The sequence below is a fragment of the Lissotriton helveticus genome, chromosome 1_1 (genome assembly GCF_964261635.1).
Source record: "Lissotriton helveticus chromosome 1_1, aLisHel1.1, whole genome shotgun sequence".
In the NCBI taxonomy this organism is placed as follows: domain Eukaryota; kingdom Metazoa; phylum Chordata; class Amphibia; order Caudata; family Salamandridae; genus Lissotriton; species Lissotriton helveticus.
The window spans coordinates 1,854,012,816-1,854,038,734 of NC_136057.1; the positions used below are offsets into that span (position 1 = coordinate 1,854,012,816).

At 47.7% G+C, this 25,919-nt stretch overlaps 1 protein-coding gene across 1 annotated transcript in view; it reads left to right on the top strand.

Moving 5' to 3' along the window:
- NIBAN1 (niban apoptosis regulator 1) overlaps window positions 1-25,919 on the top strand; it is a 457,319-nt gene that overhangs the window by 199,885 nt on the left and 231,515 nt on the right. The window contains exon 4 of the mRNA XM_078641438.1: window positions 8,412-8,526. Within this exon, the coding sequence (XP_078497564.1) occupies window positions 8,412-8,526 (115 nt within the window). The remainder of the gene's footprint in view (window positions 1-8,411; window positions 8,527-25,919) is intronic.

The window sequence follows — 25,919 nt, forward strand, 5'->3', positions numbered from 1 at the left end:
TATGGCACAAACTCCTCTGCCCTCTTAGAAGGCTTCTTTATCTCCTAATGGATCATACCTAGAATCTAGGATATTCGTGGAGTATGGTTGAAACTTGCGGAACTGAGACTGGCTCCAGGGCCCAGTGGTAGTCGATCAGCCCTTAAATACAGCAAATGTTGAAAAGGGGAGAGGGCATTAAATGAGAGGATGGCAAAAACCTTGTACTGGTTCCGCACACAACTATGTTCATAGTTACCCGGAGACAATACAATGGTTCTTCCCTTGTATCACATCTGCTGCCATTAGGGAGCATTTAGTAGAGTCAGTGGAAGTATAGAGGTCTCAGGGAGTGCTGCATCTCTGGTTTGTGCCACTCCTCTGTTTTCACAAGGAGATAAGCGAGTCACCTCTGAGCCAATGGCATAGCAAGACTGTCGTGGGCACCAGTGCAGGCCACAAGAATGAGCACCACCTGAATGTCAGTTCAATATTAAAATACAGCAATATCCACAGTTCAGGCAGCAACTACTGCAAAATTCATTGTTACACCCCTGTTTACACCACTATGAGAGGATAAAACTCTAGAAGCTGTACTACAAAGGAAACAAGTGTTTAATATGATGAATGCATGTCAACACTTCTGCTTCCTATTCTCAGGCCCTTCTCAGTCTTGCCAAATCCTTGATTGGTTCTTCTTTTTTAATCCCTTCACTTATTCTCCTCTCCTCAAACCTTATCCCCCTCATACTGTAAGTTATTCTCTTGCCTGTTCCGACTTCAGCCACCCTTCCTCTTTCCCGTCTTGCTTTTTCCAACCTTTACCTACCTTCAGTCCTTCTCCCTTCCTCTCCTCCAATCAGCTTTAGCTCTTTTTCCTCTTCTCAGAACTTTTCCTCCATTGCTTGTTGCCCGTTACTTGTGTTCAGTTCCTAGTACTGGGGTCCTATTACTTCATCAGCATGGCGTCTGCTTCATGGTTGCCGTGCTTCAGGTTTCACCATGGCGGCTACACACCTAACTTTTATCTACAAGGGCGCCGTGCTTCATGCTTTGGCAAAACACACAATATGATGGACGGAATGTTGCACAATGGCAAAACATTCACCCCCAGTCACAGATCTGTGTTTAATCCATTCTTACTTTGCTCACCAAGCCACCCCAGTTCAGACATGGCCATATGCAAATCAGTCTTGACCCTGTGCCTCATCGGCGCTCCAGGCCTTGCACTGGCTCCCGGTCAGGAGCAGGGTAGAATTCAAGGCCCTCTGCACCTGTCATCGGATCATTAACGGCAGGGCACCCCTTCCACTTCAGGGTCTCTTGACACAATACGAGCCATCCCGTGCGCTTAGATCCTCTGGCTCAGGGCGCCTGACTATTCCTAAGGTGTCCAGAGCAAGGATGGGTGGCAGATCCTTCAGGTACCTTGCCGCATCCTGCTGGAATAAACTCCCGGTGGCGCTGCGTTTGGAACCCTCAGAGGCTATCTTCAGAGCCAAGCTGAAAACATTTCTTTATGCCAGATAGCTGGCCTTCCCCTCAGAACACTCTCTGTACGCGTTCGCATCTCAGCGCGGGGACACGCCGTTGTGCGTCACCATTGCGCTCTACAAGATTTCCTATTATTATTATTATTATTTCAGCCAGGATAGCTTGACTCCAGTGGCGTAGTGAGCACGGGACCCACATCTGGGCATACCCTTCCCACATAGGGTAAACAGCAAAACACACAATATGATGGACGGAATGTTTCACAATGGCAAAACATTCACCCCCAGTCACAGATCTGGGTTTAACCCATTGTTATTTTGCTCACCAAGCCACCCAAGTTCAGACATGGCCATATGCAAATCAGTCTTGACCCTGTGCCTCATGGGAACAGTCCAGCCCGAACTGCCAAGCTTTCCCTGGACCGGAATCAAGCATCCTAGGACCGGTTTCTGGCTATCAGCCGTCTTCAGCCAGGATAGCTTGACTCCAGTGGTGTAGTGAGCACTGGACCCATGTCTGGACATACCCTTCCCACATAGGGTGAACAGCAAAACACACAATATGATGGACGGAATGTTGCACAATGGCAAAACATTCACCCCCAGCTTCAGCACAGTGCCTGCTTTCATGTTTCATTTTAGATGGCCATCCAGTTCGATTTGCTGGTCCTTTATTACTGGGGCTTCCTGGAGTGCTTTCTCTTCGGGATTTAGGTCATAGCATCTAGGTGCGGTTTCTGTATGTGCATTAATTCTAGCATGATCGGAGTTGCCCTCTTCCTGCACCATGATCCAAGGGAATCAACTGGAAAACCTGCTCATCTACCAGCGCCAGGAGGATAGGACAATTTCAGGTGGGAGCAGCTAAATTAAAGCCATCCTATCAGGCCCAAGCACCATGTCAGGCAAAATAACCATGTTTGACCTGCTTGTGTCTGGTCTGCCAGCTTTGGGGGCACGTGAGCAGCGTCACCCTCTCAGCCCTTAAGCACCTTATCAGTAACAATATCTTGTCAATATCAAACATTGTGTCGGGACAAATAACCCCTGTTAGATGCCTACTTCTTTGTTGGGCTGGCACTTTACAGTTTTAGCTCATAACAGCTAGCTTTCCGACTTGTATGGCTAATAACCTGTCATATTTTCTATTCATTCGGCTGTACATTAAGAGTGCTTCAAAAGTTATAAAAATAAAGGCTTCAAAAGTGTTTCCCCCTAAATTGGACAAAAAGTAAATGATTCATTCTAAAGTTTTCAATCACCATGCCCCGCCAAATTCCAACTGTGAAATAGACGCTGCCAGAGACAGAACAAAAACAACAGGTGCAGAGCAGTAGCTTTAATCATAGTACACAAACCCCTGGCCGATAGCCAGGCAATATTGATGGACCATTCTTTAGAGGACGTGCATTCTCTAATTTGGTGAAATACTGTGATGTAATATCGCGGTGTTCAAGTTTTCCTCGGTGAGACATTACATCCCCATTCATGGATCTGCCTGTAGAACGAACGATTTCTCCCGTTCAAAGCCTGCAGAAGCTGGTCTCTTGCACTTTTTTTCACGTACACATTTCATGGCATTTCACCTGGAGAAATCTGTACCCAGAGGTGTGTGCAAAATAGTAATCCTGATTGTGCAAACACTAGTTTACACCCATATCAGGATAACCGGTCTAAGTGTAATGAGGGTCATTCCCTAACTCGTCAATGAAATAATCTAGGCCTGGGCATAACGGAGCATGACTCCCATGTTAAGCCCATGTCACTTGTCCAAACTCATATTGTGTTCCCATGAATATCGCGAGCGTTGCTAAAATCATCACATGGTAAATTACTGAATCAAGCATTGCAGTTAGCCCCTCTTCCTGGAAGGCAACGGCAAGTAACATCACACCGGGTATGGCTGCGTCACACCAGTCTTGTCTGTAGTGACGGCTCCCATCTTCCATGCAACACAATGCACGGTGTAAGCAAAGTGGCGTCGCTTTCCCTTTGGCCTCGGTGACATCACTGGGTGGAACTCTTACCTCACTCTTAGCCTCTGACTATTCATATTGCTGCATCCGTCACCTCTGATCGCAGGGGCTGCAAAATCTGTGTCAGAACAGGCAAGCATTGGCAATTCATAATGCAGCCTGGGACGGAGAAGCGCGTGGCAGAGGCAAAGTTGCAGATGAGGGCGTATCTGGGGCAGAAGGGAAGGGTTACAGACTTAGGTATGAGTAGGTGCGAAGTGACCCAACCTTCAGTGACCATTTATATTCACAGTATTCCTGTTCACCACCCCCTCAATAGAACCACCCGCTCGTTGCATTGATCGTTGCATTGATCGTCGGTTGACTAGTGACCCACCTTCCTCTAGGCAGTGTACCATCCCTCCTTTCCCTCATGGTTAGGTATCCACCCCTCATCTCCAGTAACTCTCTGTTGCATGAGCCATTGGATATTCAAAGATCACGCTGGAAATGAGATATACAGGTTGTGGACTGGCTTCTGGTGCCCATTGCATCTGATGTCACACAAGTCTTCCCAGATTTTGTTATCATAAAGTCGCCAGGAAGAAGAACCATGCAGCACAGCCAATCATGTGTTCCTGAATCCGACTGCATGACCCAGTGTGTAGTAATTGCATAGCTATTCCATTGCTGGCGGCACAGGACCCCGGATAATGTGCTGCATGGCTAAACACTTATAAGGTCCCAAAGGCGGGACCTATTGGCGATGCCAATGCTTGTTTCTGTGGGAGATGCTTTAACTCCTCTTCCTCGTTCTTCAGACTCTTGCTGTTTCTGATGCCAGGTTTCAGCTCTCCCCAGTGTTGAAGACCATCCTTATCTTGCCCCACCAACTGTGTCCTGCTTCTAGTAGATCGTGACACTCTGTGAGTATTGTAGCTTCCTATGACGAGGGCCGCCCTGCACCTGCCTGTTATTGCCCTCAGCAGCCTGCCTGGTAACTGTGTGTGCGTCTCACCCAGCAGTGGGGCCCCTCCAGTCTCTAGGCCCTGGTTCCAGTGCACCAGTTGCACCATGCATGGCTATGTTGCTGCTCATAGAATAAAGACGGTCATGGGGGGGAATCCTTCTGCTGCAAATCTGAGTCTGTTTGACAAATGCCGCCAGAGTAACTGCCCAACTCCTGGCGTTGTGGCCCGGCGAGAAGCCCTCTCACTGTGCACCTCCTCTGTTGTGCTGCTGTTTAGATGGAACCAGACCCGGGGGTGCAGAGCGCGCACACAGATGTTAGAGCTGGAAGGGAGGTGTCCCAACACTTTGCAGAGAATCAGTCGAAGGGGGTTGTGTCACCCTCACAGCTGGTGCAGTGGTGCCCCACCTGCATCTACGCCTCGCCTGCGTCTGGGCCCTGCTGCTCTGCACCATTGATAGCTACACCATTGCTCATAGAAGAACAGTTGTCATGGGAATGAATGGGTGTGCTGTAAATTTATGCTTCTTCGACAAATGCAACCAAAGTAACTACACAACTCCTTCCATTGTGGTGCAGTAGGAGAGGAGAGTGAAACCTAACCGCTGCCATATAATAAGTTAATGAAGAAACCATCTTTCGAGAGGGAGGACATATCGTAAATATACAACAGTGTTGAATTACTACTTGGTAATATTTCCTTTTGAGGGTTGAAAGAGGATCTTCTCTCCAGTTCCCCCAGTGAGTCTGTAGACATTCAGAGGTATGTCAGGCCCTTCCTCAGTCCAAGTAAAATACAACAATGTTGTAGCCCTCTCTGTCTCTACTTCGACAGAACAACTTTGCTTCGATTGTGCTCCCTTTTGCCACTAAAGTGATTGCTTATTAGTCACAAGCAGGGTCGGAGTGGGACAGACATTAGGCCCAAGCACCAAAATAAAAGTGCTCCATATTTTTTTTTATATATATATATATATATATATATACCGCAAACTAGACCGGAGACATCGGTTATCAGAGTGCTTTACATAGCACCTGTTTCGTTACAGAAGGACACATGTCAATTAGATGGCTAAAAAAGTGGTCCATGTTTGCAAATTGGGGCAGTTTTGAACTATTAATGACACATAAGTGTCTTGCAAGGTATGGAAGACTGGATGAATTGGACCTTGCTGCTGGCAATATATGTGGTAATAACCGGGAAATTAACAATAAAAACAGTCAGGCAATAAACCAGGCTCTCAAGCAGCCAAAAACCATGGCCCACACATTGATCTGTCAGGCCAGCCCTTCGGGCACTGCCTGATTGCCCTTTAGGCCCACCTGACCCTGGTCACATGTAGGTCTTCAGTCAGCAGTAATCCACTTTTGCAACATTCTAGGTGATGATCAGGGCACACCAACTCAAGGAAGCGTCCCTGAAGCAGAAGCCAAGATAGAAATGAAGAATTAATATTGCTGGAACACATGTGAAAGTATTTTGACAAACTGCAATGACTTGTTGCTAGTTTCAGGAGGTAGAAAGTCGTATCTTCGACTTGCCAGTGGCGAGCTATACAAATGTTTGTTTTTCTGCTGCAAAAAAACTTTTCGTTTTCTACAGAACAGTTTCAGACCTTATGGTGACATTAGTTACCAGCAAGCCTTCTACTTTTAGAGATCCCTCGCCACCTTGCGCCTAGGCCTCTTCTACTCTTCTATAACCACCACCACCCCCAATATGATACCAGGGGGCTAGCTTTCTGAAAGCCCTGCCCTCGCACACTCCACAGTTGTCGTCTACTCACAACCACAAGATGGGGTGCGGAAATCAGTGGCAGCTGCTGGTGCCCATGAGCTACTGTCGCGTGGACGGTGGAACTCTGAAATGCCTCTGAATTTATTTGATGAGCTTTCAAGCTGATGCGCCCCATCGAAATGTTAACATTTATGTTATAGTTTAAAATTAACCAATTGGAATTCTGGGTAATATAGCTGCAATACATATGTCATCGAGTAATGGTTGTTTCTGAAGCGCTCTTATGGCCTCCTACTAATCTCGCTCCTTCTCACTATCAATTCACTCCATACTATCATCAACTACTCCCTATGCTCACCCAATGATGTACAGCACTCCCGTGCTTTGAAGTCTAGGTGCGTGCTATAAATACTATACATACATACACACATACATACCCGGTGCCGATGAATTGTACTTGGGAAGTCATTATATATCAGTGATGTGGATCTCATACGGCCCATCCAGACTCTACAATACATTAACATTTATTTTGGGTACATTAAGATTAAAAGGATGTATACAGATTTAAACCATATGAGCAAGACCTCCCTTTGAAGGCACAACTCATGAAAGGTCATGCACCCAACTAACCTCTTGATTTGACTCAGAACGGCTTGCCAATTCGTGTCCCTTGAGGAGCATACAGGGCTGGACTGGCCAGACTGTGTATCGGGCGTTTCCCCAGGAGGCTGGAAGGGTGGGGGCCAGATCTGCAGTGGTGGGGGCTGGTTTTGTTACTGGGGGCCGGTCTTGCAGCAGTGCTGCACTATCGCCCCCCAGTATCAAAAGCAGCAAGCATGCATTTCCATCCTTCCAAGGCTAGGCAGGGGCAGGTCCAAGAAAATTGCCAGGGCTGCTTTGGGTTCCCAGTCCAGCCCCGGAAGCATGGCATTCTTAGATTTAGTTTAGCTTTTATAAATCCACTTTCCCTATTTCCTATTGCACGACCCAGCACTTGGCGGACGGCACACACTATGCCCACCTATACCCCTTGTCCCCTGGTGAATGGCCCTTCGATCATATACTGTAAAGCTCAGAATGTCAGGTTCAGTTCAGATCAAGCATGGTCATGTTTCCCGTGAATCCTTCCACTGGTGCTGTTTCTTTCTGAGTGGGTTCCATGTGATTTGTTGAGTCCTACTGGCTGTTAGAACATTAGAATGTTGAGCGCTCCAATGAAAACAATGGAGTACTTCGGGCTTCTAATGTCCCGTAAAAGCACGGAGCTCCAACATTCACAGCTCTTGCTATGAACAAAAGGACTCAAGGAGTCCAAGGGGATTTTAATCCCCTCAGGCTCCATGAGGCCTTTCTTTTACAAATTAGAACATTCTGCCCTCTAGAGGCATAATGCTCTAATAGCCTTAGAGCTCCCTAGAGTGGGCTCTACCCGCCATTAAAGGCCTGCTACCTTAACGATGGAGTGGTCCTTAATGGCCGGTAGAGCCCGCTACGGCGGGCTGTAAGGCTATAGTGATCAGGCTTCCTTTTAGAACCTTCATACCGTTCTAGAATAGGTCTTCGTTCTGCTAAAGAGATCTAAACCACGCTGCTTCTCAAACTGAGGAGAGACCTTATTACTAGTTATGAGGCCCTCTTAAGCTGACTAGACTTTTTCATAGAATTTCTCCGCTGAGTTCATTTGGCAAAAATCATGTTTAGTCCCCTCTGAAGTCCTGAGGTAGAATACATATCGAGGGGAATGCCACCACTCTATAAAATTGACTTGTCGCTCAAGCAGATGTGTGTGATAGTCTGGTAGCACTCCCCTCACCTTTCAGAACATACATAGTGTTTCATTCTTCATACTACCTTTTGTATTTTGTAGTTTAATGTATTTTTTCAGGATATCTGTGTATTTTTGTGGTATAAGGCTACATTATTCTAAATTACTGCATAGTAGTGGTGATGCTTGCCAACAACCCTTTGTGACCCTACAAAATGTTGTAAAATGTAATTTCACATGGCTTATTCCCAGTGTGCAAACAATAAGCTTACATGTTGGTGCTGCTATGTATGTTCTGGAGGGCCATGCCCAGGAGAGTCCATTAGAAATCTGTTCCTTCGGCTTTTGATTATGGACATTTGTCGAAGGTGGATAAAGGGAACAGAGGAGACTTGCCCAACTTTCATCCCTCATTTCTATGATAACAGTTGTGGTCGATACCGTGACTAGGTTTATAATTTATTATTGATTTTAACACCCACCTCTCTCTCTCTCTTCTCTGTTTCAGGCCTACCAGAAAGGTACAAACCCCAAAAATAGGATTTTGCCCACTGGCGGCAAGGTACTGACTTCAGAAGAAGAATACAATGCGATATCGGATAAGCAGTTCCCGGATCCCATTGGTGAGTGTTTAAGACAGAGACCGGAGGGTTCAATAAGCTTCTTGTGGCTGTATCGATGTGTGAATGAATGAAGAAAGTAATGAGAGATTGAGATTCTGTAGTGTACACCTCAAAATAAATCACCTCTAGGTGCTACATCAAGCCGACTGAAAATATCTCAGACTACGTCATAAGCATTTATTGATGAGAAAAGGACTCTTTAACTTAGATCTCATGATGTCCATCATTGCTCGGTTATGCAGCTCTCGTGTGGGATTTCATCATTTCACACCCTGTGTGTGCTGCATTATTCTTCCATTACTGGTCCTCTTACAGCATGGTCTCTTGTTGGGTGGTAAGTGCAACAGTTTTGGCCCAGGGTCTTTGTCCCACTTTGAATTCTGCACAACATTTCTGTGGACACGTGCATGCATGTCCATCGGTGAATGATATAGAGGGCCTTTGGTGCCGCAGAATACACAGTTTGTGATGGCCACAGTTTACATGGCCATTGGTGGCTTGGCAGTCATGGAAACTGTTTCTTTGGCATACATGGCTTAGTGTGCTACATCCCACATGGTAAAGTTTGCCGCAGTATAAATAACCTAAGGTTACACAGCATTCATGACCAAGTGGCTTCAGCATACATGGGAATGCGCCAAAACAGATCTGGTCAAGTGTGCCACAGCATACACAGCTACCCATGCAGAGACATAACTGGGCATTGTGGGTATCTGCGGCATATCAACAATTTGTGCTGCAGCATACAGAGTTATCGGTACCACAGAAGCTACTCATTCACCACCCCCACCCCCTCTGAAGCAATGCCTGGTCTGTCCTGTAAAAATGTTTAACCCCCATATGAGTAACTGGCCCAAGCTGCACCCTAATAACCTACAAACAATACCCTTATCTCCAATCAAAGCTCTTGAATGGTTTGTTGTTTTTCATTGGGGACTCGGGTCAGGCACAGTCGACAGTCCGTATAACTTGCTTGCTGCCTCCTGGCTGCCACAGTGTGGATCTGTTATGTCCTGTCTAGGGGTTGTGTGAGAGCGCACATGCTCTTTGAACTAGGAAGGATCTCACAGACTGAATTTTGCTGAGTGGGAAAGAAACACCAGAGAGAGGGATTTGCACCTCTCCATCTCTTGCACATACACAGTTGTTGAGGCAAAAGGCTGTTAGAACATTCCATCCATAGAGGGCAGAATGTTCTAATTGGCGGAATGTTCCAATTAGGAAAAACAAACATCCTTCAGAGCCTGAGAGGGTTTAAATCCCCTCGGGCTCCAGGAGGCCTTTTGTTCACAGCAGCAGCTGTGAACAAAGTCAAACATTGGATTGTTGGAGCTCCGGGCTCCTACCGGCCATTAGAAGCCTGGAGCACGACTTTATTTTCAATAGAGTGCTCAACATTCCAATGTTGTATTATAGCCTTAAAGCCCGCCATAGAGGGTTCTACCGGCTATTAAAGGCCCGCTCCAGCGTTAAAGGCCTGAGCCGAAGGCAAGGGCCTTTACCAAAGGAGCGGGCCTTTAATGGCCGGTAGAGCCCACTTTGGAGAGCTCTAAGGCAATTAGAACAACCCACTCCTAGAGGGCAGAATGTTCTAATTTGTCAAACTAAGGCCTTACAGAGCCAGAGGGGATTGAAATCCTCTCTGGCTCGATCAGGCCTTTTGTTCACAGCAAGAGCTGTGAACAAACATTGGAATGTTGGAGCTCCGGGGCTTCAGCCGGTCATTAGAAGCCCTGAGCACTCCATCGTTTTCAATAGAACTCCCAACATTCCAATGTGCTAATATCTTTTAAACGTGCATTTGGGCCCTAAGCCCTAAACCCTGGGTCCAGCTGACACTGGTTCAGAAAAAGGTGCCCCCGCCCAAATCTGTGATGGTCGTTTTCAAGATACAGAGCCCTAGAAATTTGGTGTGCCTTTGAGGGCACTAGTATATGCCAGCGTTTGCCCCCCTTAGAAAACTTAAGACCGTGAGAGCAGCTGGGCCCTTGACTTGTGTTAATTCTGAACTGGACCTGCTGGAAACATACTACTAGCCCCATGGCCCAAACTACTGAGACAAAGACTCTAATGGAATGGCCTCTGGTGCTCCCAATGGACTACTTGGAACAGTTTTACTGGGAACTCTGGCAGAGGGTCCCAAAACCACCGATTTTCCCAGCCTTGCATTCAGGGATACAGAGGCTCTGAGCTGCAGACACATTATATGCAGAGTTTAAAGTGGGATGTGAAAACGGGGGGGTGGAGGGGGGTCTCCGATAGGGGCGTGGACAATGTAATTAAGGGCGTGGCTTAAAACACTTATGCTAAAAATCTGAGCCGCCTGACTGGTATTTTGCTGTTTCTTTCCAGTCATCCAGATATATAATACAACAAGTAACATTACACATACAAATTAGCAACACCTATAACTTTGTTGTATATAATATTGAAAATTGTTCACTTCTTGTAGGTGAGGTTGCAGCGTAAGGCTAGAGCTACTGACGAGCCTGAGAAAGCAAGTTCAAGCTTGACATTTGCTCAACATCCTGTGATTCAAAAAATTTAACTGGTGCTCATGTTTGCGTTATATAAAACTGAAAAATTAGTCACTTTGAAGTTCCATCAAAAGCAGTGACGGGGCCGGCTCCGTCGACCTCCGTTGCTGGCGGACTTATCCTGAACTTCATCCTGACCTCCCGCCAGACTCCCGTGTGTCTGAATCGTTGCTGAGCCCAGGGGAGCAATCCCGGTGTTTTTCTCGCCTTTACTGAAGAAGTTACACCGTCTGTCATTTTTGGGCCTCCTCCAGTGTGTAAGCTGGGGCCTCGAGTACTGACCCAGCCGGGTTTCAGTTGAACAACATCGGCCGCGGGTGCCCGGCAGAGTCCGGTCTCATCGGAGTGGAACTTATTCTCCGTCCTGGTGGTGGTCTCTGGTCCCTGCGAATACTGGACGAACGGCGACGAGTCGTGATTGCCCCGGTGAGTGGGGGGCCGGGTCCCGGGACCCTGCTGCGCCCCTCAGGGCCCGCGGGTGGGGCCCCCGCTCCCGGCGGTAGTGTACCGATTGCCAAGCCTGTGTGTCGCGAATCGCCTCCGTCCACTCCGCGCCTGTTGGTTCCCCCGGAGTAGCCGGCCTCCGGGGTCGACGATCTACTTTGTTGTCGTTCCCGCGGAGATGGATCGGACGGTGTGTGGACCGACCCTGGGGACCGTGATGGCCGCCATCGGGGCTCTTCACTTGCAAATGGAGACTGCTCTTCACGATTTGACTGCGCGCCTCGAGACTGTTTGCTCGAGACCGGACTCCAGCCTTGTGTCCGACCTGCAACATAAGGTCATTCCCGTGAAACTTGAACTACCTCGAGAGGAGAGCCCCAAATATGTTCCGAACCTGGTGCCAGTTGTACCCGCACGATCACAGCGATACGTTCCTGGAGCCCCTGAACGCCTGGCAAGATCGGCGAAGTCATTGCCCTCACAGGACTCACTTCTTCCTTCTCTTCTGGAGACCTCCACTAATATTCTTTGGATTGACTTTCGTGTATCCGACAGGCTTCGAGACTTAACCTTTTTGACTCTTACAGGCTATTTTGATCTCCTTTTTCAGCTACGTTTTGACTCTCTTGCTATTATATTGATTCTCCTGGCTGGGGTTTGTGCAATGGATCGTGAGGGCCAGGGCTGAATTTGACTTGAATTTGGTACAGTGACTTTCTTTTGACTCTGCCGGATTGTAACTGTGGGGGTGCGGGCCAGATGGAATTCATATTGTCTGTGTTTGGTGGGACTGCTACGATTAAAAGGGGATTTGGTGCCTCAGTGGTACCGGGGGCTGGGCGGGACGGTCTTTTCTCTGTCGGTGGCCCCCTTATGGGTTTGCTTACTAGTCTGTTACAACTTGCTTAATATCACGGTAGGGGATGTCTGCTTTTGGCGGGGGGGAGGGGAGTCCGGGAGCCCGTATCGTTTTGTATCCATCTCCTCCTCCATCTTTTCCCTTCCTTGGGGTGTAGTTTAGGGGGCGACAGGCACGCTGCTAGTGGGGTAAGGTTGTAGCCATCTGCAGGGGTGCAGGGTGGGGGGGGGGTTTATTTTTCCTTTATTTTTTTCTATGACCTTTCTATTCCCTTTTTCCTTCTTCACAAGAGATGTGGCATATTCTCCTGATCTTTTTGTCCCTCATATCCGGGTGTCGAGTGTTCACTTTACATATCCTGTATTCCTGGTGGGCGGGTTCCGATAAGGTTTGCTTGTGGTCATCTGTATCGTATTGTTTTGCCTCAGCTCCGAGCTTCTTCTAATGCCTATATTTGCAATGTATTTCCACGATTCCTTTACCCGTTCACCGCTGTAATATGTTCCAACCAATGACACCCGCTATGTACATTTTACTCTTGTGTTATAATCAATAAAAATATACATAAAAAAAAAAAAAAAAAGCAGTGACGGGTGCTGCTATTGCAGAGTTACGTTGTTTTTTTCCCCCCACCCGAGGGTAAAAATGGAAAGCTCAATAGGGACCCATTTCGGCACCTGCTTTCAAGAACTGCTGGTGCTGAGCACTGGCAGGACCCGGCCAACTTTAAGCAGTGATTATAAATATAAAGAGCGCAACATTGAATCCCTGTGGCACATCGGGCCTATTGTAAATGTAAATGTGCAGGAATTTATATAGCGCAAATCACCAAGCGGTTTCTAAGCGCTTGCTTAGGGAACCCGTCCTGGTATTCCCCTGTGAGATAACCCCGGCAGAGTATCCGCAAGGTGAAAGCCAGGCATCCCGCCGCGAGGGGCCGTTGTGGAGATTAAGCAAGCTATTGCCCAGAGTCGCAGAGTGTGAACCCGTGAATCGAGTAGGCACCGGAGCGAGAATTGTCCAGTCCATGGACATTTTAAGACTCAAGACCCCGCCGAGCCGGGAATTGAACCCTGGTCCCAGGCTGACCTCTGCTTCCAGGTCTGCCTCCTCTAACCAGTGAGCCACACTTCTCCAGGCGGTCAACAAAAGGTTGTAGTGAGTCTGCCAGGCCCGGGGGGGGGCCGTAGGTGCCAGCTGACTGGCGACCTCTTAAAACACATCAGCAAGAGCTTTATGACCAGCTGCAGTAACACTTTAGTCGCAGAACATAACAGGTCAGAAAATAAAGGCGGGGTCTCAGGTTTACCATCACACGTCTCCCAAAGACAAGCGCATCGTTGAACATCACACCTTGCAACATTTCCAAAATGGCGCCGAAAACCTCCACTCCTAATGCTCTGGGCTCGGTTAAGGGGAGGGTGCAATGCATTGTACTGTGCCTAGAGAACTATTGTGAATACAGACAGAGGAGAAGCAAAATGAATGTGCACAAGAGGGGGCATGAAATGTGCTAGAAAAATCATGGATAATGTTCCCGGGTGGAAAACATGTAGACTATGTCTGGAAAGGGGTACGCAAACAAATGATGGACGGAATGCTAAATAAATCATACATTCACTCCCAGTCAAGAGATCTGGGTTAAATCCATATTTCTTTTGCTCACCATGCCACCCCAGTTTAGACCCAGCCATATGCAAATCAGTCTTGACCCTATGCCTCATGGGAACAGTCCAGACCGAACTGCCAAGCCAGGACCCCCTTGGACCGGAAACAAGCATCCTGGAACCGGGTTCTGGGTATTACCCTTCATCAGCCAGGCTGGCTTGAATCTAGTGGCACAGTGAGCAAGGGACCCATGTCTGGGCATACCCATCCCACTTAGGGTGAAAAGTGCTACGCAACCAAATGATGGACAAAATGCTGAATAAATCATACATTCACCCCCAGTCAAACGGGAGCATGAGTAATATACATGGGGCAAGGATAATATGCATGAGAGAAGGATGAATCAATGTACGTGGGCAAAGGAATCTTGAATAATGTGCCTGAGAAGGAATACAGCATGAATGGTTAGCATGAGGGAATCTTGAAAAGTGCATGAGAAGGAGAAGCATGACTAATGTACATGGGGAGCACAAGTAGGAATTGTGCAGATGAGGCAGCATGAATAAATGTGCATGGGGAGACAAGCACGAATCATTTGCAGATGAGGGAGCATGAATAAATGTGCATCGGGACAAGCACGAATCATGTGAATGAGGGAGCATGGTTAAGGTGCACGGGGAGGAAAAGCATGAATTTTGTGCAGATGAGGGAGCATGAATAATCTGGCATGGGGCGGGCAAGCATGAACTATGTGGGAATGAAGGAGCATAATTAATGTGCATGGGGGTGACAAGCACAAATCATGTGCTGATGATGGAGCATGATTAATGTGAATGGGGAGCCCAATCATGAATCATGTGTGGATCAGGGAGCAAGAATAACGTGCATGGGGGACGAGCACGAATCATGTGTGGATGAGGGAGCATGAGTAATGTGTATGGGAGGGCAAGGATGACTTATGTGCAGATGAGGGAGCATGAATAATGCGCATGGGAAGCACAAGCATGAATCATGTGAGGACGAGGGAGCATGAATAATGAGCATGAGGGACAAGCACAAATCATGTGTCGATGAGGGAGCATGATTAATGTGCAAGGGTGGACAAGCACGAATCATGTGCGGATGAGGGAGCATGAATAATGAGCATGAGGAGCACAAGCACGAATCATGTGCGGATGAGATAGCATGAGTAATGTGCATGGGGAGGGTAAGCACAAATTATGTGCGGATGAGAGAGCATGAATAATGTGCATGGGGAGGACAAACACGAAACAAGTATGGATGAAAGAGCATGAATAATGCGCATGGGGAGCCCAAGCATGAATCATGTGCGGATGAGAGACCATGATTAATGTGCATGGGGGCAAGCACAAATCGTGCGGATGAGGAAACATGAATAATGAGCATGGGGAGGAGGGAGCATGATTAATGTGCATGGGGAGGACACGCACAAATCATGTGCGGATGAGGGAGCATGAATAATGAGCATGAAGAGCACAAGCACGAATCATGCGCGGATGAGACAGCATGAGTAATGTGCATGGGGAGGGCAAGCACAAATCATGTGCGGATGAGGGAGCATGAATAATAAGCATGAGGAGCACAAGCACGAATCATGTGCGGATGAGATAGCATGAGTAATGTGCATGGGGAGGGCAAGCACAAATCATGTGCGGATGAGGGAGCATAAATAATGTGCATGGGGAGGACAAACACAAAATAAGTACGGATGAAAGAGCATGAATAATGCGCATGGGGAGCCCAAGCATGAATCATGTGCGGATGAGAGAGCATGATTTATGTGCATGGGGCAAGCACAAATCGTGCGGATGAGGAAGCATGAATAATGAGCATGGGGAGGACAGCATGAATAGTGTGCTGAGGGAGCATGATTAATGTGCATGGGGAGGACAAGCACAAATCATGTGCGGATGAGGGAGCATGAATAATGAGCATGAGGAGCACAAGCACGAATCATGTGCGGATGAGATAGCATGAGTAATGTGCATGGGGAGGGCAAACACAAATCATGTGCGGATGAGGGAGCATAAATAATGTGCATGGGGAGGACAAACACAAAACAAGTACGGATGAAAGAGCATGAATAATGTGCATGGGGGCAAGCACAAATCGTGCGGATGAGGAAGCATGAATAATGAGCATGGGGAGGACAGCATGAATAGTGTGCTGAGGGAGCATGATTAATGTGCATGGGGAGGACAAGCACAAATCATGTGCGGATGAGGAGCATGAATGATGAGCATGAGGAGCACCAGCACGAATCATGTGCGGATAAGGGAGCATAAATAATGTGCATGGGGAGGACAAACACAAATCATGTGCGGATGAGGGAGCATAAATAATGTGCATGGGGAGGACAAACACAAATCATGTGCGGATGAGGGAGCATAAATAATGTGCATGGGGAGGACAAACACGAAACAAGTACGGATGAAAGATCATGAATAATGCGCACGGGGAGCCCAAGCATGAATCATGTGCGGATGAGGGAGCATGAATAATGCGCATGGGAAACAGAAAAATTAGCATATGGAAGGAAGTATTAATAATATGTATCAGGGGATCGAGACTTCAATAATGTTAATGGGAAGCATCAAGTGCCCATGAGGAGGTGGAAACCATGAATAATGCGCACAAGGAGAAGCATGAATAATGTGCGTAAGTGAGAAGCACAAATAATGTACACAGGGCAGTAAGAAATGACCATATAGGGGGAAAGCATTATTGGTATATATATTAGAAGGTAAGCATGAATAACATGTCTGAGGAAGTGGGGAGCATAAATAATGTGCATGAGGAGGTGGGAAGCAGGAATACAGTGCTTATGGGACGGAAATAAGTGTAATTTGCATGGGGGCAAGAACAGAAATATTGTCCTTGAGGAGGTTGGATGCATTAATAATATGGAGGAAGGAGATGGGACGCCTGAAGGCAGGCCCCAGGGTGAAGCAGTAACAATAGACCATATCTGCCTTTTGTAAACCAGTTCCACGCCCTTGAACTTTCTCCAAGTGAAAAAAACTCTCTGTACAGATCTGAGTTGTTAACAAGGGCACGCTGTGCACAACAATACCTCAGGCCTTGCCCGCCCATGACAGCTGGATGACAAAGTGTTTCAACCTGTCAGCGAACAGCTAGAACACAGAGCTGCAATGACCAACTTAACTGCTAGTGGCGGTGTGCCCAAGTGGGCGTTTAAAGGAAGCCCCACCAAATTGTTTTTCCTTTTATTACGAAGGTCTGGAGGATGGTTGCCATCTTGCTGTTTTTTTTTTTTTTACTAGCTTAGCCTGTATTTTTAAGTAGAGGCTGGTATAAATATTGGGGAAAACAGTGAAAACCAATATTTATTCCCTTCTGAAACATAAACCTAAAACTGCAACAACATGAAGAAGTCAGCTAACACGTCTATGAGAGTGATCTAAATCCTTTCCGAATGTATTAATAGATCAGCTGAGGGATAATTGCCACATTATAGAAGAAGCCTGACAATTTTACAGCAATTACTTTTCAGATTGTGTCTGTTCCAGGATAGTAAAACATACAAATGGCCGGTATTTTCTTCTAAGAAGGGTGGCAGCCCTACTCGGGAGTCTTGTTGCACGAACGTTTGTCAGGTCTGTGTATCCTGAGTGATGCTACCTTTGCAGTATGAACCTGCACGACCTCTCATACTGTGTTGTCTATGGCCCGAGATTGTGAGGTGTGGGTAATTTATAATTTTCCACTTCCATGCACATTCTCAAGCACCAAAGGAATTATAATGTACTTGGAAGGGGCAACATGGGGAATAAGAGAAGTGGAATGTAGAAATGAAGACAAATGCAATATACACATTTTGAAAAACGAAAAGACCCGCCAAATTGCATGCATTGATGCTTTGAACTACATGTAAAACCCAGTGGCGTAGGGGGGTTCTGCGGATAGCCGCCCCGAGGCGGCAGGTAGGAGCTCTGGGGGGAAGGCCGCTGTCCCCAAAAAGCGTGCCGCACCCACCCTCCCCTCCCCGTGTGCTATGCCACTGGTAAAACCTACTGTTTTTTAGCTGTTAGTGAAACTGTGCTGAAATTAGGACTGGGCAAAATTTTTAACTCCGCTGTCAGAATCTGAGGAATTTGGTAATTTTGCGTCATTCTTCAAATGTAGAATTACTGATAAATTCCGCTGCTCTGCCGGGGAAATTAACTAAAATGATGAAGTGGGTTCTGAACAGGGTGGGAAGAGTGAGCAGCCCCTCAACGTTTAGAAACCACTGCATACCCCTCGGCGCCCTTACATATTCTGCAATGATTAAAGGTCTTAAACACTGCAGAGAATGCAAGGGCGCCAACTGGTATTTGGCTGTGCTATTTTCTTAGGCAAAATGCATCCTTGCATCCACTTTTAGACACTCCGAAAATCGTGCCAAATGCCCACTCTGCCCCGTCGCAGAATTCTACGGAATCTGGCGGAATTCGAATGTAATGCCGCGGACTCAACCTCCGCAAATGCTGCACACCCCTAAGCTGAAATATGAAAATGACTCTTTACTCCGCACTCGTTTACAACGCGTGCTATTACCCCGCATTTTTTACTCCGCAGAAACAATTACAACGCAGGGCTTTACACCGCAAGTCATTACAACGCATTGTCCATTACAATGCACTTTACTATTCTAACTCCACCGGGGCGCAGCCGCGGGCCGTGGAGGGAGTTACGGTGGGGCAGGGAGGCGGGGAGGGGGAGGGGCAGGGTGGAGGGACCTAAACACTGGCATATGGATTATTGCAGGTAAGTGCACAATTTAATTATTAAAACGAATTTCGTAGTGCGCACTGCATTGCAAAATGCGATGCAGTGCGCGCTACGAATTTCGTTTTACAAATTAAATTGTGTACTTACCTGCATTTATCCATATGCCAGTGTTTAGGTCCCTCCACCCTGCCCCTCCCCCTCCCCGCCTCCCTGCCCCACCGTAACTCCCTCCACGGCCCGCGGCTGCCGGGGCGCTGTAATGGGAAATGCATTCTTGCGATGTAAAGCCCTGCGTTATAAAAGTTGTACCATAGAAAACAAGCATTGAAAATGCAATAGGTCTCGCAATAGAAAAGTTTAAGATTTTGGTGTGGTAAATGTAAATATTTTTTAATTTTTGTTTATGTTTTACAAATTATAAAAGTATTAATTTTGTTATTTGAAATGCCAATAGCTATACATTTAGCAAATGTTACATCTATGGCATTAGTAAAGGTACATGTTTAGTTTTCCCCTGTCTTACATGTATTGATCTGACAAATCACAATCTTTTAAAAATGTTATAAATAATACGTTTGCAATGCAATAGGGCTCGCATTAGTAAAGTTAGGGGTATTAGTATTGTAAATGACAAATTTTTTATTTATGTTTTTGTTTTGAAAATAACGAAATTAATAACTTTGTCATTTACAATGCCAATAGTGTTAACTTTTGCAAACGTGACACCTATAGCATTTGTAATGCAATATGTGTTGTATTTACATGACTTAGATGTATTAATATTAAAAATAACAATGGGTTGTATTTTTTCCAATATTTAATACTTAAATAAAAGTTATTGTCATTTCTAATTGCAATAGCTTAAACTTTTGCAAATAACTTTTTGGAAGATTATGTTTAGTGTATTTTATTGTGATGAAAATACAAGAACAGAAGTGAAATATTAACATTTTTTTGTGACATTTGTAATAAAGTTTGAAACATTGAGAGAACATATTTGAATCAGTTGTTGTTGAATGGTTGCACAGATTGATGCTGTGGTGGCTCTGAATGATGTTGTGGCGGCGACGAGTGATGCTGTGGCGTTCAGTGATGCTGTGGTAGCGCATAGTGGGTGAGGGATGGAGTGTGGGCGAGGGATGCAGTGTGGGGCGGGGGAGGGAAGGAGTGTGGGGCAGGGGAGGGATGGAGTGTGGGGCGGGGGAGGGATGGAGTGTGGGGCGGGGGAGGGATGGAGTGTGGGGCGGAGGAGGGATGGGGTGTGGGGCGGGGGAGGGATGGAGTGTGGGGCGGGGGAGGGATGGAGTGTGGGGCGGGGAGGGATGGATGGAGTCGGGGGATGGATGGATGGAGTGGGGGGATGGATGGATGGAGTGGGGGTATGGATGGATGGAGTGGGGGGATGGATGGATGGATGGATGGAGTGGGGGGATGGATGGATGGATGGAGTGAGATGGATGGATGGAGTGGGGGGGATGGATGGATGGAGTGGGATGGATGGATGGATGGAGTGGGGTGGATGGATGGATGGGGTGGGATGGATGGATGGATGGATGGAGTGGGGGGATGGATGGATGGAGTGAGATGGATGGATGGAGTGGGGGGATGGATGGATGGAGTGGGGGGATGGATGGATGGATGGATTGGGGGGATGGATGGATGGATGGAGTGGGGTGGATAGATGGATGGATAGAGTGGGATGGATGGATGGGTGGAGTGGGATGGATGGATGGAGTGGGATGGATGGATGGATGGATGGATGGAGTGGGATGGATGATGGATGGTTGGAGTGGGGGGATGGATGGATGGATGGAGTGGGGGGGTGGATGGATGGATGGAGTGGGGGGGTGGATGGATGGATGGAGTGGGGGATGGATGGATGGAGTGGGATGGATAGATGGAGTGGGGGGATGGATGGATGGAGTGGGGGGATGGATGGATGGATGGATAGAGTGGGGGGATGGATGGATAGAGTGGAGTGGGGGGATGGATGGATGGAGTGGGGGGATGGATGGATGGATGGATGGATAGAGTGGGGGGATGGATGGATAGAGTGGGGGGATGGATGGATGGAGTGGGGGGATGGATGGATGATGGATGGAGTGGGGGGTGGATGGATGGAGTGGGATGGATGGGTGGAGTGGGATGGATGGAGTGGGGGGGTGGATGAAATGGGGGGGATGGATGGATGGAGTGGGGGGGATGGATGGATGGATGGAGTGGGGGAGCCGAAGGCAAGAAAAAAACGAGTGCAATCAGGGGAGCAGAAGGCAAGAAAATGAGTGCCTTCAGAGGAGCAGAAGGCACGAAAAACGAGTACAATCAGAGGAGAAGAAGGCACAAAAAATAGAAGAAATGGAGAAGCATGGGGAGTGGGCAGGAAAGAGATGGGGGTTGAGAGGATAAAGAGTTGGATAGAAGGACCAGGAGAAAAGGATGGAAGGTGGTGAAAGGAGGGTGGATGAGATAAGGGCGAGGATGTAGGTGGAAGAGACAGACTCAAAAGAGATGGGAGTGGAAAGAGACTATAGAGGAAAAGGAGGCTGGAGAGGAGAGGAGCAAGAAAGAGATCAGGGGGGAGGGGGCAGGGAGGCCAGAAGAGCTGTGAAGCATCCAGACTGTCCTGAAGAAAATAAGGTGCGAGGTCGAGGTGAGGCCAGAAAGAGATGAGAAGGGCGGATGGAGAGGGGAGAGAGGAGGTGAACATATGGCGGTGGGAACGGAAACATGCTAGAAATGACGAGCAGGGAGAGAATAAAACAGATGTGGGGAAGAGAAGGGGTTTACGCAGGAAGAGGGGAAGTAGGACGCTGCAAGGCGAGGAAAGAACATCGTAAGATGAGAAAGAGGGGTGGGGAGAACAGAAGGAGATGAGGACGGATAAGCATAGGGAGAGAAAATAAAGAAAATGAGGCAAGAGTGGAGAAGATAACGAGATACAGAAGAGACGATGGCGGAGGGGACGAAAACAATGAGATAAGGATGAGAGGATGGGAAGGAGGCTGGAGAAGTGAAGGGCATGGAGGGCGGGAGAAGGGTGAGGGAGCGAGCATAGGAAGGAGGAGGGAAAAAGATTCTGAGGGAATAGTGGAGGGGAGAAGAGAAAGGAGAAGCAGAGGGAAGAGAGACAAGAATGAAATGTGGATGCGTAAGAAGGGTAGGAAAGAAAGAGTGACGGGTGAGGACTCTAGGGTGGAATATTGTAAGAAATGGGAGGCAAAGAGAAGTGATGTGAAGAAAATGGATGAGAGAACATTATAAAAGAGAGTGCTGCTCTAGAGGGTACACGAGGAGAGTGAGGACAGGGCATGCAAAGAATGCACCTGAAGATGCTTACAGATGGTGAGAGGGAGCAAAGGGAGGGCTGGGGAAATAATGATGTGGAAGAAGTGAGGCGTAGCCAGAGATTGGGGGCGGGGGGGGGGTAGAGGAGTAGGTGCAATGGAATGGTGAGGGGAAGTGGCATAGCGGAAGGAGTGAAGGAGCACGAGAGACTGCGCAGAGAGGTCAAGAGAGTGACGTGTGTGGTGGTGTGCATCAGGAGGCACTGGGACAAAGGCAGTCAGAGAACAAGTGAAAAGAGACAGGCCACGTGGAGTAAGAGACAGCAAAGTGGAGAGGGTGGTCACAGGATTAGAAGCAGCCCAGGTAGAAATGTGGGGAAAGAAGTGAGCCGCGGAAGGACTGCATGGTGCACGCGGGAAGGAGGGGAGGAACAAGGGAGGGGAAGGACACCTTCGGGTAATGTTTGCGCTATATAAAAGCGCATTAAATAAATAAGTAAATGAAGTCCGCTTTAGGAATTGTAAAATTCCTGGAGTCCAGTTTGTTTTGCTCTCTGCCGTCAAGTATTTTCAGTAGAGCAAGGAGTACGATTACAAACATGAACATTACGAACCTCCTGGAAAGTAAAGATACTTGCTTTGGCTGCAATAAATGTGCTGGTTTGTAGAGAGGATTCCTGTAAACAACAAGCTCTTGGCATTGCTGTGATTAGGGGGGGGCGGAGAAATGCGGCTCGGGAGCAAATGGGGGGAGGGGGCAGGGAGGCCAGAGGAGCTGTGAAGCATCCAGACTGTCCTGAAGAAAATAAGGTGCGAGGTGAGGCCAGAAAGAGATGAGAAGGGCGGATGGAGAGGGGGGAGAGGAGGTGAACATATGGCGGTGGGGACGGAAACATGCTAGAAATGACGAGCAGGGAGAGAATACAAGCCTTTCACCGTAACACGGCTGGCAGGGGAGGGGGCGGAGAGGGGAGAGGTGCGACACGGCAGTAGGAGGAGGAGGGGGGAGGAGAGTAGGGGAGGCACGGCCTAGCGGCAGGCAGGCAGGGGAGGAGAGGAGGAGGGGGGAGGAGAGTAGGGGAGGCACGGCCTAGCGGCCGTGCAATCAAGTAGTGAGGGGGCGGAGCTGGGGGAGGCTGTGAGAGAGAGTAGGCAAGGCAGGCGGCTGGGGGCATGTGCACGCGCTTTTAAGCTCAATGCACATGCGCATTGAGCTTAAAAGTCACGGGCACTGCAAGGAATCGCCACGATTCCTTGCAAGTTAGATAAAGTCTGGATGAGCCCCTATAGTCTCGCTTGCTCGATGCGCATGCGCATCGACAGGCGAGACCTAAAAATGTGGGGAATGACATGCATTGTAACGCAGTCGGTGTAAAGGATGTTTACCCTGAAATATGCCCTTCCCTGCATAATTTTTTTCATGTTATCTTTAAAAAGGTGAATTACCAACACCCCTGGTGAGGAAGAGGTCTGCGTTGCACATCACGAAAGCATTTTGAATATTTCATGAGTGCTCCTTCAGAACCTATAACGTTTATGGAAATGTATGTGGAAATTGTGCTGTACACTTTACTATTTGCCTTTATGTTTTCCCAAACATATTCATGGGAGATTTAATCCCACCCCCAACCCCCCAATAGCTTAATCTAGACCCCCAAGAATAAATTTGATTTTCTTGCTTGTCATATTGTTGCCCACTCTACTTCTGCTCTCTTTATTTAAGCCCCAAATCTGATTCGGTCCTGCTCCAATAGGAACAGTCGAGCCTGAACTGCCAAGGCAGGGCTTTTCTAGATAGTAACAGAGCAACCCCAGTCTAGTTCTTCCTTTTTGGACCTGGGACCTACATCTGGGCATACCTGTTGAACCCAAGGTATCTGACTTATCCATGAAATAGACAGCAACTAAATGACACTGGCAGCTTGCTAGAACAAGCATTTGCAATGCAATAGGTCTTGCAGCATTAACGTTTGAGTTACTGGCATTGTAAATGACAATGCTTTGCATTCATTTTTTGTCTTTAATTTGCAATTGGTATATAAACATTGTTTGCACAAAGGCATTCACGCGATACCCCCCCGATTGACGAAACCAGTTTGAGGGTACCCATATTTAAATGTACTTTTTAGGACTAACACTCTAACCATGGTTTACAATGTGACCAAAAATCGAATGTGGGCAAACCATTCCATCAACTGATACCCCCAATTTGTAAATACGTGTAATGTGCTCTGTTTGGTACTGTTCCATCTACATGTGCCTCATCATCAATGATTTTTAACCTGGTTTTAACTGAACCACACAATATAGTTCTTATGCATAGCACCTCGATCTGCCTGTGGAGGCATACACTTCACAAGAGTATTATATGGAAACAGACGAATACAGGAAAGGGTCTGCAGAACATAGGGGGACACACAGAGAGGCTGCTACCTGTAAAGTACAGAACCACACTGTACAGAAAAAATACGGGGCGTTGTACTATGTGGGAATGCGCACACTTACAAAATTACACCTGCAATAATATCACATGGAACACTTCCTGCCTGTCTGCCCCTGTACCTGCGTCTCCTCGTGCAGTGCATGTATTGCCTGTACATAACACATCAGTACTGGGAAGAGGCACACGCAAGCATGGCAAAGACAAGTGTTTACACAAAATGACATATACAGACAGACTGTGGTCCGATGCCCAGCAGTCAATAAAAACAGAGACAAAAACACACATGAATGCGAATTATACGTGGAAACGACAAATACAATGAACAGTCACCAAGAACGAGTTATGCAACGTGGAAAAACTTCAATTACAGGAGAACATACAACACGGGCGGGACGGGCTGTGGATGACATTTTCAACGTGGGCACACAGATCGTCACCACCCCTCCTCCAACACCACACAAACCCACATACACATTTATCCGATTACGGGCGCCGATTTCAGTCTCCAGGCGAGGGCAGCCTTTCAATGTAATTGGGGGTCTCTGGTTGGCGCAAGTATTCACTTGTGACAAACAGGGACCCTCTCTATGTCAGGGCGAAAGATTACCCTCTAAAAAATAACCCCTGCTTACCTTCTAGGTAGTGTGGCGCAAGCAGTCAAGGCTAATCTCCAGAGTACATGTAGTCAAACATTTGCAGTATCACATACAGTAACCACCAACCCACCACACAATGACACCAAACTGTATTTCTGTGAAAATATATCTCCTTTATATATATATATATACTTTAAGCAGGCTTTCAATACAGGCTTACGACTTTGCAGGATTCCAGTTACTTATAAATATGCCACAGTTCTTAATGAGCTCGTTTCAATCTTTTAACGAATGTCACTGGGTCTCAAAATGACCTTTCACAGCTTAATCTTAGTCCCACAATGGTCCAGGCACCGTGTGCCGCATGTGGACCCCTTTCGCTAACGCTGGTACGCTTCGCATCGCTTCAGTTTGTCTCGTACGGTAAATCTAGAGCGGCCCCGCTAAACCTCACGCGTCTCGCGTATGAAGCGTACGGCGCTGAGGAAGGGGGGGCGAGGCGTACTGGGCGCAGCAGCTGTGCGGTTCGTACCAAGGTCGGGAGACAGGATGGGGACGTCTCCCAGGTACGGCCACACAGTGTACGATCGTTCAGGGGGCTCGATGGGGTGCGCGCCTCACGGACTTCGGGTCCGGAGTGCAGCGCAAGTCGCACACAATAACAGTACCTTCTGGTGGGGGATGCGAAGTGCACAGCAGCGGGGGGTCAGTCCTCTTCACGTCACGATGCTTCTTGGGGGCAATGCTAGCTACGGCTTGGCAGGCGTAGGCGGGGGGGTTGGTGCGCTTGTGTGTGTGTGTGCGCGCTTGTGTGTGTGTCTCTGTATGTGTGCGTGTGTGTATGTGCGCTTGTGTGTGTGTCTCTGT